The 13,792-nt window shown below is 52.3% G+C and overlaps 1 protein-coding gene across 6 annotated transcripts in view; it reads right to left on the bottom strand.

The window, feature by feature from the left end:
- Positions 1-11,895, bottom strand: part of SLC4A11 (solute carrier family 4 member 11) — a 283,124-nt gene extending 271,229 nt beyond the window's left edge. For all 6 annotated transcript variants that reach the window (XM_082263398.1, XM_082263400.1, XM_082263403.1 and 3 more), the window contains exon 1: positions 11,770-11,895. In XM_082263398.1, coding sequence (XP_082119524.1) covers positions 11,770-11,806 — 37 coding nt within the window. In that variant the 5' untranslated portion in view covers positions 11,807-11,895. The remainder of the gene's footprint in view (positions 1-11,769) is intronic.
- Positions 11,896-13,792: the final 1,897 nt, after the last annotated feature.

Genomic DNA, 13,792 nt, shown 5'->3' with positions numbered 1-13,792 from the left:
CTGTGCCCAAACGGTGGTGGTGGTGTCTCTGGGAGGAACTGTACCCAAACGGTGGTGGTGGTGCCCTTGGGAGGAACTGTACCCAAACGATGGTGGTGGTGTCCCTGGGAGGAACTGTACCCAAACGTTGGTGGTGGTGTTCCTGGGAGGAACTGTACCCAAATGTTGGTGGTGGTGTCCCTGAGAGGAACTGTACCCAAACGTTGGTGGTGGTGTCCCTGGGAGGAACTGTACCCAAACGTTGGTGGTGGTGTCCCTGGGAGGAACTGTACCCAAACGTTGGTGGTGGTGTCCCTGGGGAGGAACTGTGCCCAAACGTTGGTAGTGGTGTCCCTGGGGAGGAACTGTGCCCAAACGTTGGTAGTGGTGTCCCTGGGAGGAACTGTGCCCAAACGTTGGTTTTAATGGATGAAATAGTGCCCAAGGGCTGGATAAAAGCAAGCAAAAAGCCGCATCTGGTGCCAAGGTTGCAGTTTGGGGATCACTACTTTAAGGCAATGCACAAAAAAATGTGAATGTTGCTATTATGAATGGCAACGTTCCTGTGTATGCTAGGGTGCAATTCACTATGAAAAGAACTCCGACACACTGCATAGTAGAGTGCAATACATGATGCAACGCAGTGCATCCAACCGTGTGTTCCGGTATGCTGTGTTGCTAAAAAAGGGGCATTTGAATTTTTTTATCCATTGTGGTGTATTGGCATTTCAATCATAATGAACGCCTCTGCTGGGATGCCAACAGTCCTACAGCGCGACCGGCAATTACCCTTCTCTGTCTGACAAGACCATCTCTGTGGGTCAGTAGGTTAATCTGCTCTCGCTAAAGCGACAAACTTTCATTGTTCTGCACGGCTGTCCAGCACCACGTCCAATCCCTCTGCTCATCAGCTGCGTTTTTTTTTTTTATTCCCATACACACAGCCCCCCCCCCCCTCCTTGCTCGAGCCTCGCACACGACAAACATGTTTACGTTCCCAACCTCTGGCAGGTTTTCTTCTTAGAAGTCAGCGTTTGAAACCGGATATAACACTTTCCCCGCTCGTCGGCCAAAAAAGAAAATGTTTTATCTGTCATCTGAAGACATAAAATAGGAGATTTTCAGCAATGGTGGAACAAAGCGGATTCAACCAAAGAGGAGAAAACGCTGCTCTGCCTTCGAAGTGCCACTAAATGCAATAGAAGCTGGCTTTAATTACTGGCTGCGAAGCCAAACAGACCTACTTTAGTGCGTCTGATGAGCTTTGCCAGCACTGGGTTTTTCTTATGCTCAATTTTTGGCATCCAGAGCATGACTTTATAGGAGATCAACAAAGGCTATAAGAAGACCGCAAATGCATTCCGGGAGGATTCACACATTTGTGAATAAATTACCGTGCTTTAAAATGCACGGTACTGGCGCGTTTAATTTTAAATAGAGCTCCAACACACCTATACTATAGTGCAGTGGTCTCCAAACTGTGGCCTAGGGGCCAGATGTGGCTCTTTGCTTGCCTTCATCTATTCTTCCCATTGACACCAACAGGGCTATTTTATGCCCGCTTAATATTAAAGATGGAGCATTGCTTACGGCCAACTAATTCCAGGACAATTTCTACTCCCACTGGCCATAACATGCCCCCCACCCTCCCAAGACCAGAGGACAGAAAAGTGGCCATTTGTGTGAATAGTTTGAAGACCCCTGATACAGTGCAACACAATATACAGAGCTTTTTGCGATGTGGTGCACTGCCAAAAAGAAAAATGCATCGGCATTTTAGTATGTTGAAGGCCCATACAAGAGCTCATGCACACTGGGCATTTAGCTCCGATGCATGAGATCCCGGCATTTAGGCACACTGTCCAGCCACACAGCTGGCAGCAGTGGTGTATTTAGGTTTTGTGCTGCCCTAGGCCGGACTAAACTTGTTCACCCCCTAATTTACATATGACCAACCCCTTCCTGTAAAGGCCACGCCCTTTACTGTTTACGACCCGCCCTGTCATCTGTGAACCACAGACCACAAGTCTATCAGTGCCCATCAGTGTAGCCTCATCAGTTCCCACACGTTCAGCCTCATCAGTGCCCATCTGTACAGCCTTATCAGTGCCGCCTCATTACTGCCCATCAGTGCAGCTTCATCACTGACCACTTTATGGGGGTGCCAGACCGATTTGCCTCCTGGACTCTGCCCTCTGGGCCAATTCACCCCATAAGACTGGCACTATATTAAAAGTGTAGCGCAAGCCGGCGGAGACCCTTTTCTTGTGGGAACCGGGAGGAGGCTGTTTTTTTTTTTGTGCAGGGTGCAGCTTTTTTGCTGCCCCCCCCTGCAAAGTGCCGCCCTAGGCCTGGGCCTTGTTGGCCTAGGCCAAGATACAGCACTGGCTGGCAGTCTGGTAAGCTGAAAGCTGCTGCGGCTGGACATTGCACCAAGTGGTAACAGCAGGTAGGGCAGTAGGTGCTCAGGGACGAAAGACGACAACCGCAAATGTTACTGCACTGTCCAGCACCCAGCAGATTTCGGCCTCTCAAAGTTTACCAGTCTACCCACAGTGAGGCTGGACTCTAATGCCTCGTACACACGCAACGATTATCGGCCGACCGATCGTCCGACTTTTGTCCAGAGTGGTGTTTTGTTGGTTGGAATGTGCCTAGACTGCACACAAATTTTCTCGGCCAACAAAAACCAACTTCAGAAGTGATGTCATGTGCTGGTTTACTTTCCGTGTGTTTTTTCTTCTATGAGCATGCCCAGTCTTGCTCATCAGATTTTTGTCTGCTGAAATCTGTACTGACTGACGGAAAATCGTCCGTTGTGTTGTTGGCCAACAAAAATTTTATAGCATGCACACCAGATTATTTTCGGCCGAAAAGTCGGAGTCGGTTGTCGGAAGCATCATACTAACAAGCCGAAAAACGGCCAATCGGACGTTGGCCGAAAATTTCCGGCCAATAAATAGATGCGTGTGTACGAGGCATTACTTAGCACAAAGGCCAACACAGCGTGCAATAGCCAATAGTTTATGCGTTCGAAGCAGGATGGAGCTCTATGCAAGCAGACTTTATAAGGCAATGAAGATGAAGCGGTTGTAAGGATTCACTTGCGCATCTGTGTTTGCCCCAAAGGCACATTTGGCCACTCACCCTTCCCTGCACGCCTGACAAACTTGGATGGACAGGTGAGTCCATACAGCCGCTGCTCTGGAGACACGCTGCACAGGCCTCTGCACCATGTGAATAAGCCCTTAGGTTGTAAAGGGATCACCCATCTCAAATTATGGCCCATTTACAGTTGGCGTTTGGCAATGCACTAACAAAACAAGACAAGGGGGGTTATTTACAAAAACTGGAGAGTGCAAAATCTGGTGCACCTCTGCATAGGAACTAAACAGCTTCCAGGTTTTCAATTGAACAAGCTGAAGTTAGAAGCAGATTGGCCACCATGCACAGATACACCAGATTCTGAGTGCTCCAGTTTTAGTAAATCTCCCCCAAAGCATGGCAACAGATAAAGTGTGAGGCAACGCATTATACAGTATACGCACATAAAGCACGTGCATTGTGGTGTCATCTATTGCAAATGGCACCCCAATATATTGTACAGTACATCACAACGCATCAAATTGTGGTGCACTTTTTTTTTTTAAATAAAGGGGTCATTTACACTTTTACATGCACTGTGGTGCGCTGTGGCGTTCATAACGAATGGGCTACCTTAATGCATTTCATGCTAAATGCATGCCATAACATACACAATTGGGTTAATTTACTAAAACCAGTGCAAAATCTGGTGCAGCTGTGTATGGTAGACAATCGGTTTCTACCTTTAGCTTGTACAATTAGGCCCCTTTCACACAGGCGGACCGTTCAGATCTGCCTGTCCGTTTTTTTGGCGGATCTGAATGGTGCCCCCCATGAATCTCTATGGGGGATCGGATGTCAGCGGAGACATATCCGCTGACATCCGATCCACCAAATCTGGATGGATAGAAACCCTATTTTCCATCCGTCCAGCGGATCGGATGAGAACGGACCGACGGTCCGTTCCCATCCGATTTCCCCCATAGAGATACACGGGGAACTGACAGCTGTGTCTACACACAGCGCGGAGACACAGCTGTCATCCTCCTGCTCAGTGGGGGATCGGCCGCTCGATACCCCGCTGAGAAAAACGGAGTCCGTCCGACGGACTGATAGTGTGAAAGGGGCCTTAAGCTTTAACATTAAAAGCTGTAAGCTGATTGGTTCTACTGCAGAGCTGCACCACGTTTTGTACTTTCCAGTTTTAGTAACTCAACCCCAATGGGTGGCTTTAATGTAAATGGGCCCTTAAAAGTTGCTGTCCTGACAACTTACTGTTCTCTCACACCAGCTTCCAACTGTCGAGCATGCCTTGTCAACTGGTGACTGCTCATGTCCAGATACACATGCAAAGGAAACAAAATCCTATAGGGCGAGCAAAACTTGAGTAAGCATGCACTATTCTGATAACTGAAGGATTACTGTTAAGTTTTTGTTTTTTGCACCAACTGGGGACTGGTTCTCTTTATACGAGCAATTCCAGGAGACATCGGTAAGCAGCTACATTGCCAATGTAAAGTCAAAAAATCCAATTAGTATACCTGTTAGCCTCGAGCAGTCAGATCCCCCGCTGCTGCAGCATCCGAAAGGCAGCTCCAGGGTGGGAGCGCAGCAACTGTCAATCAGGAGCAGTAGGTCCAACAACTTGGGATACATCCCTGAGTTATAGTGAGGATTTCCTACCACCAGAAGAGCTCACTGACAGCTCCTCAGGGTTTAGAAACAGCCAATATTCACAATCAATTATACTGTACATCAATCACAAGCAGAAGTGTTGCTTGTAACTGCGACAATATAACCGCATTCACATTTGTTAAAACATCCAAAAAACACAATTCCAGAAGACATTGGCACAGCTGTCTGAAGATAGAAAAGGTTTGGAATGTTCTTGTGCCCAGAAACTCACATTTTAGATCAAGAAAGTTCTAAGGATGATCAACTGCAGAAAAACCCATCTTTAGCGTTTTTACTTCCCGTCATCATGGTTTTTTTTTTATTTGTTTACATTTTAAGTGGCCCGGTTTAGTCCCCATTCACACTAGTGCGACTTGTCAGGCGACCTGGTAGTCTGACAAGTCGCGGTGGGTCTCTCGCCATTGATTAGCACAGGACCCGTTCTAATAGGAGCGACACAAGTCGCTCCGACTTAGAACAAGAAAAAGGGTCCTGTACTACTTTGGGGCGACCTGGAGGCGACCTGCATTGACTTCAATGATATGAAGTCCGTGCATGTCGCGTTGAGGTCGCGGTGCGCGCTGTGCACCACGACTTCACAGGTCGCCCCAGCAAGTAGCGTCGCCCCTGTGTGAACGGGGTCTTAACGGAAAGCTGGAATTTGCTGGAGGGTCTCTTCAATGGTGGCCCTTTCTTTCCCTTCCCAACCGGTCCCATGGTGGCCCCACCAGCAGCACATATTCACCCTCCTTTTCTTTGCAAATTAGTTTTCTTCAAGGGTGACTTCATCAGCAGCATATACAAACCTTCCTTTCCTTCCCCAACAGTCCCCCCCCCCGGCAGTGTCCTTCCCTTTTCAACTGGTTTGCTTCAAATGGTGGTGCCACCAGGAGCCCACACTGATCTTACAGTCTTTCCCCAACAAGTTCTTTTCAACGATGGACCCACCAGCAGCACTTAGTGACCTTCCAGATGCTCCCCACCAGCAGCCCTTCGCGATCTTCCTTTTCCTCCCCAATAGGTTCACTTTACTGGTGGCCCCACCAGTAGTGCATACGGACCTACTTTTCCCTCCCAAACGAGTTATCTTCTGTGTTGGCCCCACCAGGAGTACTTTGTGACTTTCGTTTCTCTTCCCAACAGGTTCACTTAAAAAGTGGCCCCATCAGCATCACAAACCGACATTCCTTTACCTCCTCAACTAGTTCCCTTTAATGTTGGCCCCACCTGGGGCCCTTAGGGACCTTCCTTTCCCTTCCCAACTGGATTTCTTCAATGGTAGCCCCACCCGGAGCACACACTGACTTCCCAATTTCTCCCAAATAAGTTCTCTTCAATGGCCGCCCCACCAGCATCACAAACTGACCTTCCTTTCCCTCCCCAACTAGTTCACCTCAATGGTGGCACCACCATTAGCAAATACTGACCTTGCAGACCCTCCCCAACAGATTCTCTTAAACAATCGTACACAGGGGTCCTTTCCTTCACCCCATAAGGGGAGTGAAGAAAAGAGGAGTATGTGAAGCTCCAGAGGCTGGCAAGACCAATTACAGGCTCATTTAGGATAACAATGATCGACCCAGCACGGGAATTTAATTCTGGTCCCTGTAGGCATCTGTTCACCAATATCTGTCTCCTTGGTATATATTTTTGCCAGGAAAGCCTATTGCAGTCAATAAAGGTCTTTTGTTCCAAAGACTTTTACCGAGAACCATCTACAGCTACCATAAGAAAACCCAACTCCTTCACCGGTGACAGATGATGCAAGATCTTCCGGTTCTTCTCTAGGTAACAAATGGCGCTTTTCCACTGCATGGAACCGAACGGTTCGACTCGCTTTTGTGCTTTTCCACTGCTGGTACCGCATGGTGTGGTGTAGGAACGGTTCGGTATGGTGGCGCTTTTCCACTGCATGGAACCGAACGATACGGCTCTCTCAAAAACAGTACCACCTCGATTGTGGTTCCAAGAGGTACCATATCCCACAATCCTTTGCATGCAGTCACTACTAGCCACTGATTGGTCAGAGAATCGTTGTTATCCCACCCACATCACTTTAGTACTACTTTAGTGGAAAAGCAAACCATACCAAACCGTACCGAACCGTTCCAACACCGCACCATGCGGTACCAGCAGTGGAAAAGCAAACCGGGCCAAGCAGGGCCGAGTAGAGCCGAGCCGGTACTTGCAGTGCAAAAGGCATCCCAGTCTACAGCAAGATCTTCCATCAGACACCATGAAAGACCTGACATTTACCCAATATTGGTGAAATCACCGAAGCCAAAACTTCAAAAGGCCGCCTCGCACCTTGATACCTCAAATCTGCATTTTGCCGATTAGGCTTTACAAAGAAACTCTACGCCACTGAGAACTTCCACAATTAATTAAATGCTCAACTGTTAACCCCTACACTTTAAGGGCAGCCCTGCGATGCTCCCACCCTCACTAGAAGGAACCACATTATAAAGCCATAAAGAATTGCCCACCAGAACCTGGCACTATCAGAGACAACAGTCTGCCAGCCAATAGCAGAGCCCACAATTAATATAAATACGTTCTCTAGAATGATACTGGTACGCTCGTCGGAGCTTGAAAGTTTAAATCAGGGAGATTCTTGGCAAACACAGCCATCGTGTCTATATCCAGTTTACAAGCACCAGAGGAATTCAGGATCCAGTCAGTCCAACCGAAAAGTCAGGAGGAACTTGCCAATGGTGGTGCCACCATAGAGGTGAAAATGCTCAAATCTCCGGCTGGAATTACACTAACCATGCGGGGGGGGGGGGGGGAGGAGTAGATAGGGAGCTCATTCTGCCCCTTAGTAACTACAGTCTGATAGAAATCCACCAATAAAAATAAAAAAAAGGTAACAGAAGGTCCACATAGTTATATGTATGCTGAAAGGCGATACATGTGCAGGAAGGCGATACGTGTGCAGGAACACCGGTAGACAGTTATTGTCATCTGCAGGCTTGGAGAAAGACTTGGTTCATCCTGGTCCTCCCTAGACCCATCCACATGGGATGTCCTAAAATGTTTAAAACCCACTGCAAGAATACTATATGCATGTATACCCAATTCCAGTATGAAAAAAAAAAAAAAAAAAATTATAATATATATATATATATATATATATATATATATATATATATATATATATATATATATATATATATATATATATATATATATATATATATATATATATATATATATATATATATATATATATATATATATATATATATATATATATATATATATATATATATATATATATACACACACACACACCCATTATTACCAGTGCGAAGCTATACTGGTAATAATGGATGTGTATAGTATATGTATACCACCTCCGGTTTACATCCCATTCCAGTGCTATTTTGGCAAATAGCCATACTGGTATTATTGTATATGCATGCATATACTCCTGGGTATATTTCTTCCCAACATTATGATGTGCTCCTATGCATTTACACCATCCCAGAAGACCTCAAGCACATACACCCCCCCGACCATTTCGTACACACACAGCTGATGACTAAACACACATCCATACAGCAATGTGCATGCTCGGTGTTATTCAGTAAGGCGATGCACACAACAGTATAAGGATGTGCAGTGATCAGTAATGCAGAGCACCCAGAGTCCCATCTATGGAGGAAGAGCGCTAGAAGACGACATGTGAGCAGTTCTAATGAGATCCACGGCTAATCTCTGCTGATCCATGACATGGTACCGGCTGAGCCACACTGCCCATAGCAGATACATTTATAATACCAACCAGACCATTGGTGCCTTATACCGACACCATCACCACTGCTCTATACTATCTATATCACCAGTGCCCCGTATTGTCTCCATCCACAGTGCGCTAGTACTTTCTGTATTACCAGTGCCCTGTACCGTCCCCATCACTGTCTATTATCATTGCCCTGTACTGTGCCCATCTCCAGTACTTTATGTAGTACCAGTGCCTTGTAACATCCCCATCCCGAGTGCCCCAGTACTTTCTATATGCCCAGTGCCCCGTACCATCCCCAGCACTCCAACACTTTTCGGTATTTCTAGTGCCCTGTACGGTCCCCATCACCAGTACTTTCCATATATGCCCAATGCCCCCTGCTGTCCCCATCCCCAGTACTTTCTATATTCCCAGTGCTAGAGCACTTTCTGTATTACTAGTGCCCTGTACCATTCCTATCCCCAGTACTTTCTATATGCCCAGTGCCCTGTACCATCCCCAGTGCCCTGTACTTTCTATATGCCCAGTGCCCTGTACCGTCCCCATCCCCTGTGCCCTGTACCATTCTCATCCCCAGTGCCCTGTACCATTCTCATCCCCAGTACTTTCTATATGCCCAGTGCCCTGTTCCATCCCCATGCCCAGCGCCCTGTACTTTCTATATGCCCAGTGCCCAGTACCGTCCCCATCCCCAGTGCCCTGTACTTTCTATATGCCCAGTGCCCTGTACTTTCTATATCCCCAGTACTTTCTGTATTACCAGTGCCATGTACCGTCCCCAGTACTTTCTGTATTACCAGTGCCCTGTACCGTCCCCATCCCCAGTACTTTATATCCCCAGTGCTCCAGCACTGTTTGTACTACCAGTGCCCTGTACCATCCCCAGCCCCCTGTATTTTATAGAGCCCGAATGCCCTGTACTGTCCCCATCCCCAGTGCCCCGTACAGACCAACGTATGATACCCATCACCTTATCAATGTAAGAAACTGATAATAATCATACACCAAACACAAGCTTATACAATGTATGAACACAGGAAAGGAGAACCAGCTACTCAATACAACCACCTGTACATACATGGAGGTACGGCTCCTGTGTGCAACCAACACTCCACTCAGTGTATAATGTATTATATAGCAAGGAGTACAGTGAGTGGGAGGGGTGCACTGCTGTACAACTGGTGTGGCAGAGTACTAGGGGGGGGGGGGTGCAATGACCAGTGTGAGGGGGGGAGGGGAGAGTGCAGTGACCAGTGTGAGGGGGGGGGGAGAGTGCAGTGACCAGTGTGAGGGGGGGAGGGGAGAGCAGTTAGCGGGGGGAGAGAGAGAGAGTGCAGTGAGCGGGGGGGGGGGGAGAGAGTGCAGTGAGCGGGGGGGGAGAGAGAGAGAGAGAGAGAGAGAGAAAGTGCAGTGAGCGGGGGGGGGGGGGGGGGAGGAGAGAGAAAGTGCAGTGAGCGGGGGGGGGGGGAGGAGAGAGAAAGTGCAGTGAGCGGGGGGGGGGGGGAGGAGAGAGAAAGTGCAGTGAGCGGGGGGGGAGGAGAGAGAAAGTGCAGTGAGCGGGGGGGGGAGGAGAGAGAAAGTGCAGTGAGCCGGGGGGGGGGGGAGGAGAGAGAAAGTGCAGTGAGCGGGGGGGGGGGGAGGAGAGAGAAAGTGCAGTGAGCGGGGGGGGGGGAGGAGAGAGAAAGTGCAGTGAGCGGGGGGGGGGGGAGGAGAGAGAAAGTGCAGTGAGCGGGGGGGGGGGGGGGAGGAGAGAGAAAGTGCAGTGAGCGGGGGGGGGGGGAGGAGAGAGAAAGTGCAGTGAGCGGGGGGGGGGGGGGAGGAGAGAGAAAGTGCAGTGAGCGGGGGGGGGAGGAGAGAGAAAGTGCAGTGAGCGGGGGGGGGGGGGGAGGAGAGAGAAAGTGCAGTGAGCGGGGGGGGGGGGGAGGAGAGAGAAAGTGCAGTGAGCGGGGGGGGGAGGAGAGAGAAAGTGCAGTGAGCGGGGGGGGGGGGGAGGAGAGAGAAAGTGCAGTGAGCGGGGGGGGGGGAGGTGAGAGAGAAAGTGCAGTGAGCGGGGGGGGAGGAGAGAGAAAGTGCAGTGAGCGGGGGGGGGAGAGAGAAAGTGCAGTGAGCGGGGGGGGGGGAGGAGAGAGAAAGTGCAGTGAGCGGGGGGGGGGGGAGGAGAGAGAAAGTGCAGTGAGCGGGGGGGGGGGGGGGGGAGGAGAGAGAAAGTGCAGTGAGCGGGGGGGAGGAGAGAGAAAGTGCAGTGAGCGGGGGGGGGGGAGGAGAGAGAAAGTGCAGTGAGCGGGGGGGAGAGAGAGTGCAGTGAGCGGGGGGGAGAGAGAGTGCAGTGAGCGGGGGGGGAAAGAGAGTGCAGTGAGCGGGGGGGGAGAGAGTGCAGTGAGCGGGGGGGGAGAGAGAGTGCAGTGAGAGAGAGTGCAGCGAGGGGGGAGAGCAGTGTGGTATTGGGAGGGGGAGTGCAATGAGCAGTGTGGTGTTAGGGGGAATGCAGTGAGTATGGGGGAGTGCAGTGAGCAGTGTTGGGGGGTGCAGTGAGCAGTCGGGGGGGAGTGCAGTGAGCAGTGTGGAGGGGGGGGAGTGCAGTGAGCAGTGTGGAGGGGGGGGAGTGCAGTGAGCAGTGTGGAGGGGGGAGTGCAGTGAGCAGTGTGGAGGGGGGAGTGCAGTGAGCAGTGTGGAGGGGGGAGTGCAGTGAGCAGTGTGGGGGGGGTGCAGTGAGCAGTGTGGAGGGGGGGTGCAGTGTGGAGGGGGGGAGTGCAGTGAGCAGTGTGGAGGGGGGAGTGCAGTGAGCAGTGTGGAGGGGGGGAGTGCAGTGAGCAGTGTGGAGGGGGGGAGTGCAGTGAGCAGTGTGGGGGGGGTGCAGTGAGCAGTGTGGTGTTGGGGGGTGCAGTGAGCAGTGTGGTGTTGGGGGGTGCAGTGAGCAGTGTAGAGGGGGGTGCAGTGAGCAGTGTGGTGTTGGGGGGTGCTGTGAGCAGTGTGGTGTTGGGGGGTGCAGTGAGCAGTGTGGAGGGGGGTGCAGTGAGCAGTGTGGTGTTGGGGGGTGCTGTGAGCAGTGTGGTGTTGGGGGGTGCAGTGAGCAGTGTGGAGGGGGGGAGGAGTGCAGTGAGTAATGTAGGGCCGGGTGATGATACAACAGAAGTAGTGTCCGGGGATGTGTAGTGCAGTGAGGGGGGGGGGATGTGTGGTGAGGAGGGGGGGGGGGATGTGTGGTGAGGGGGGGGGGGGATGTGTGGTGAGGGGGGGGGGGGTAGGGATGTAGGATGGGGGGGGGGGGGGGGAGGGGGTCGTACCGCATGGTTGGAGGTGGAAGACTCTCCGCGCCGCCATCTCTCTTCTCTGTGTCACCCCATCCCCGGACAGCCGCCTCCTCTCCTCTCTCTTCTCTGTCTCTCGGTCGGATGAGTTGAAGTTTCTTTTCTGAGGAGAATCAGCAGAGTGAGCGGCGCCTGGACGGGGGGAGGAGGAAGACGACACACCCCCTCCCCGCCCCGCCCACCGACTCCGCCCGCCTCCAGAGAGAGAGAGAGAGAGAGACCCGGAACATGGGGGACCCACAGAGGAGAGGAGACACTGACTGCACCCCATAGAGGAGAGGAGACACTGACTGCACCCCACACAGGAGAGGAGACACTGACTGCACCCCATAGAGGAGAGGAGACACTGACTGCACCCCATAGAGGAGAGGAGACTCTGACTGCACCCCACACAGGAGAGGAGACACTGACTGCACCCCATAGAGGAGAGGAGACACTGACTGCACCCCACACAGGAGAGGAGACACTGACTGCACCCCATAGAGGAGAGGAGACACTGACTGCACCCCATAGAGGAGAGGAGACTCTGACTGCACCCCACACAGGAGAGGAGACACTGACTGCACCCCATAGAGGAGAGGAGACACTGACTGCACCCCATAGAGGAGAGGAGACTCTGACTGCACCCCATAGAGGAGAGGAGACACTGACTGCACCCCATAGAGGAGAGGAGACTCTGACTGCACCCCATAGAGGAGAGGAGACACTGACTGCACCCCATAGAGGAGAGGAGACTCTGACTGCACCCCACACAGGAGAGGAGACACTGACTGCACCCCATAGAGGAGAGGAGACACTGACTGCACCCCCATAGAGGAGAGGAGACACTGACTGCACCCCATAGAGGAGAGGAGACTCTGACTGCACCCCATAGAGGAGAGAGGAGGGCACTGCACCCCATAGAGGAGAGGAGACACTCCACCCCTGGAAGGAGAGAGGAAGACACTGCACCCCTGGGAGGGGAGACACTGCACCCCTGGGAGGGGAGAGGAGGACACTGCACCCCTGGGAGGAGAGAGGACACTGCACCCCTGGGAGGGGAGAGGAGGACACTGCACCCCTGGGAGGAGAGAGGAGGGACACTGCACCCCTGGGAGAGGAGGGACACTGCACCCCTGGGAGGGGAGGGACACTGCACCCCTGGGAGGGGAAAGGAGGGACACTGCACCCCTGGGAGGTGAGAGGAGGGACACTGCACCCCTGGGAGGGGAAAGGAGGGACACTGCACCACTGGGAGGAGAGAGGAAGACACTGCACCCCTGGGAGGTGAGAGGAGGGACACTGCACCCCTGGGAGGAGAGAGGAAGACACTGCACCCCTGGGAGGAGAGAGGAGGACACTGCACCCCTGGGAGGAGAAAGGAGGGACACTGCACCCCTGGGAGGAGAAAGGAAGACACTGCACCCCTGGGAGGGGAGAGAAGGACACTGCACACCTGGGAGTAGAAAGGAGGGGCACTGCACCCCTGGGAGGAGAGAGGAAGACACTGCACCCCTGGAAGGAGAGAGGAAGACACTGCACCCCTGGGAGGAGAGAGGAAGACACTGCACCCCTGGAAGGAGAGAGGAAGACACTGCACCCTTGGGAGGAGAGAGGAAGACACTGCACCCCTGGGAGAGGAGGACACTGCACCCCTGGGAGGGGAGAGGAGGACACTGCACCCCTGGGAGAGGAGGACACTGCACCCCTGGGAGGGGAGAGGAGGACACTGCACCCCTGGGAGGGGAGAGGAGGACACTGCACCCCTGGGAGGGGAGAGGAGGACACTGCACCCCTGGGAGGGGAGAGGAGGACACTGCACACCTGGGAGGGGAGAGGAGGACACTGCACACCTGGGAGGGGAGAGGAGGACACTGCACACCTGGGAGAGGAGGACACTGCACCCCTGGGAGGGGAGAGGAGGGACACTGCACCCCTGGGAGGGGAGAGGAGGGACACTGCACCCCTGGGAGGGGAGACACTGCACCCCTGGGAGGGGAGAGGAGGGACACTGCACCCC

This window comes from Pelophylax lessonae (assembly GCF_965119305.1).
Source record: "Pelophylax lessonae genome assembly, chromosome: 1".
NCBI lineage: Eukaryota > Metazoa > Chordata > Amphibia > Anura > Ranidae > Pelophylax > Pelophylax lessonae.
The sequence above is the reverse complement of the archived record's forward strand: the minus strand, read 5'-3'. Positions and strand labels throughout refer to the sequence as shown.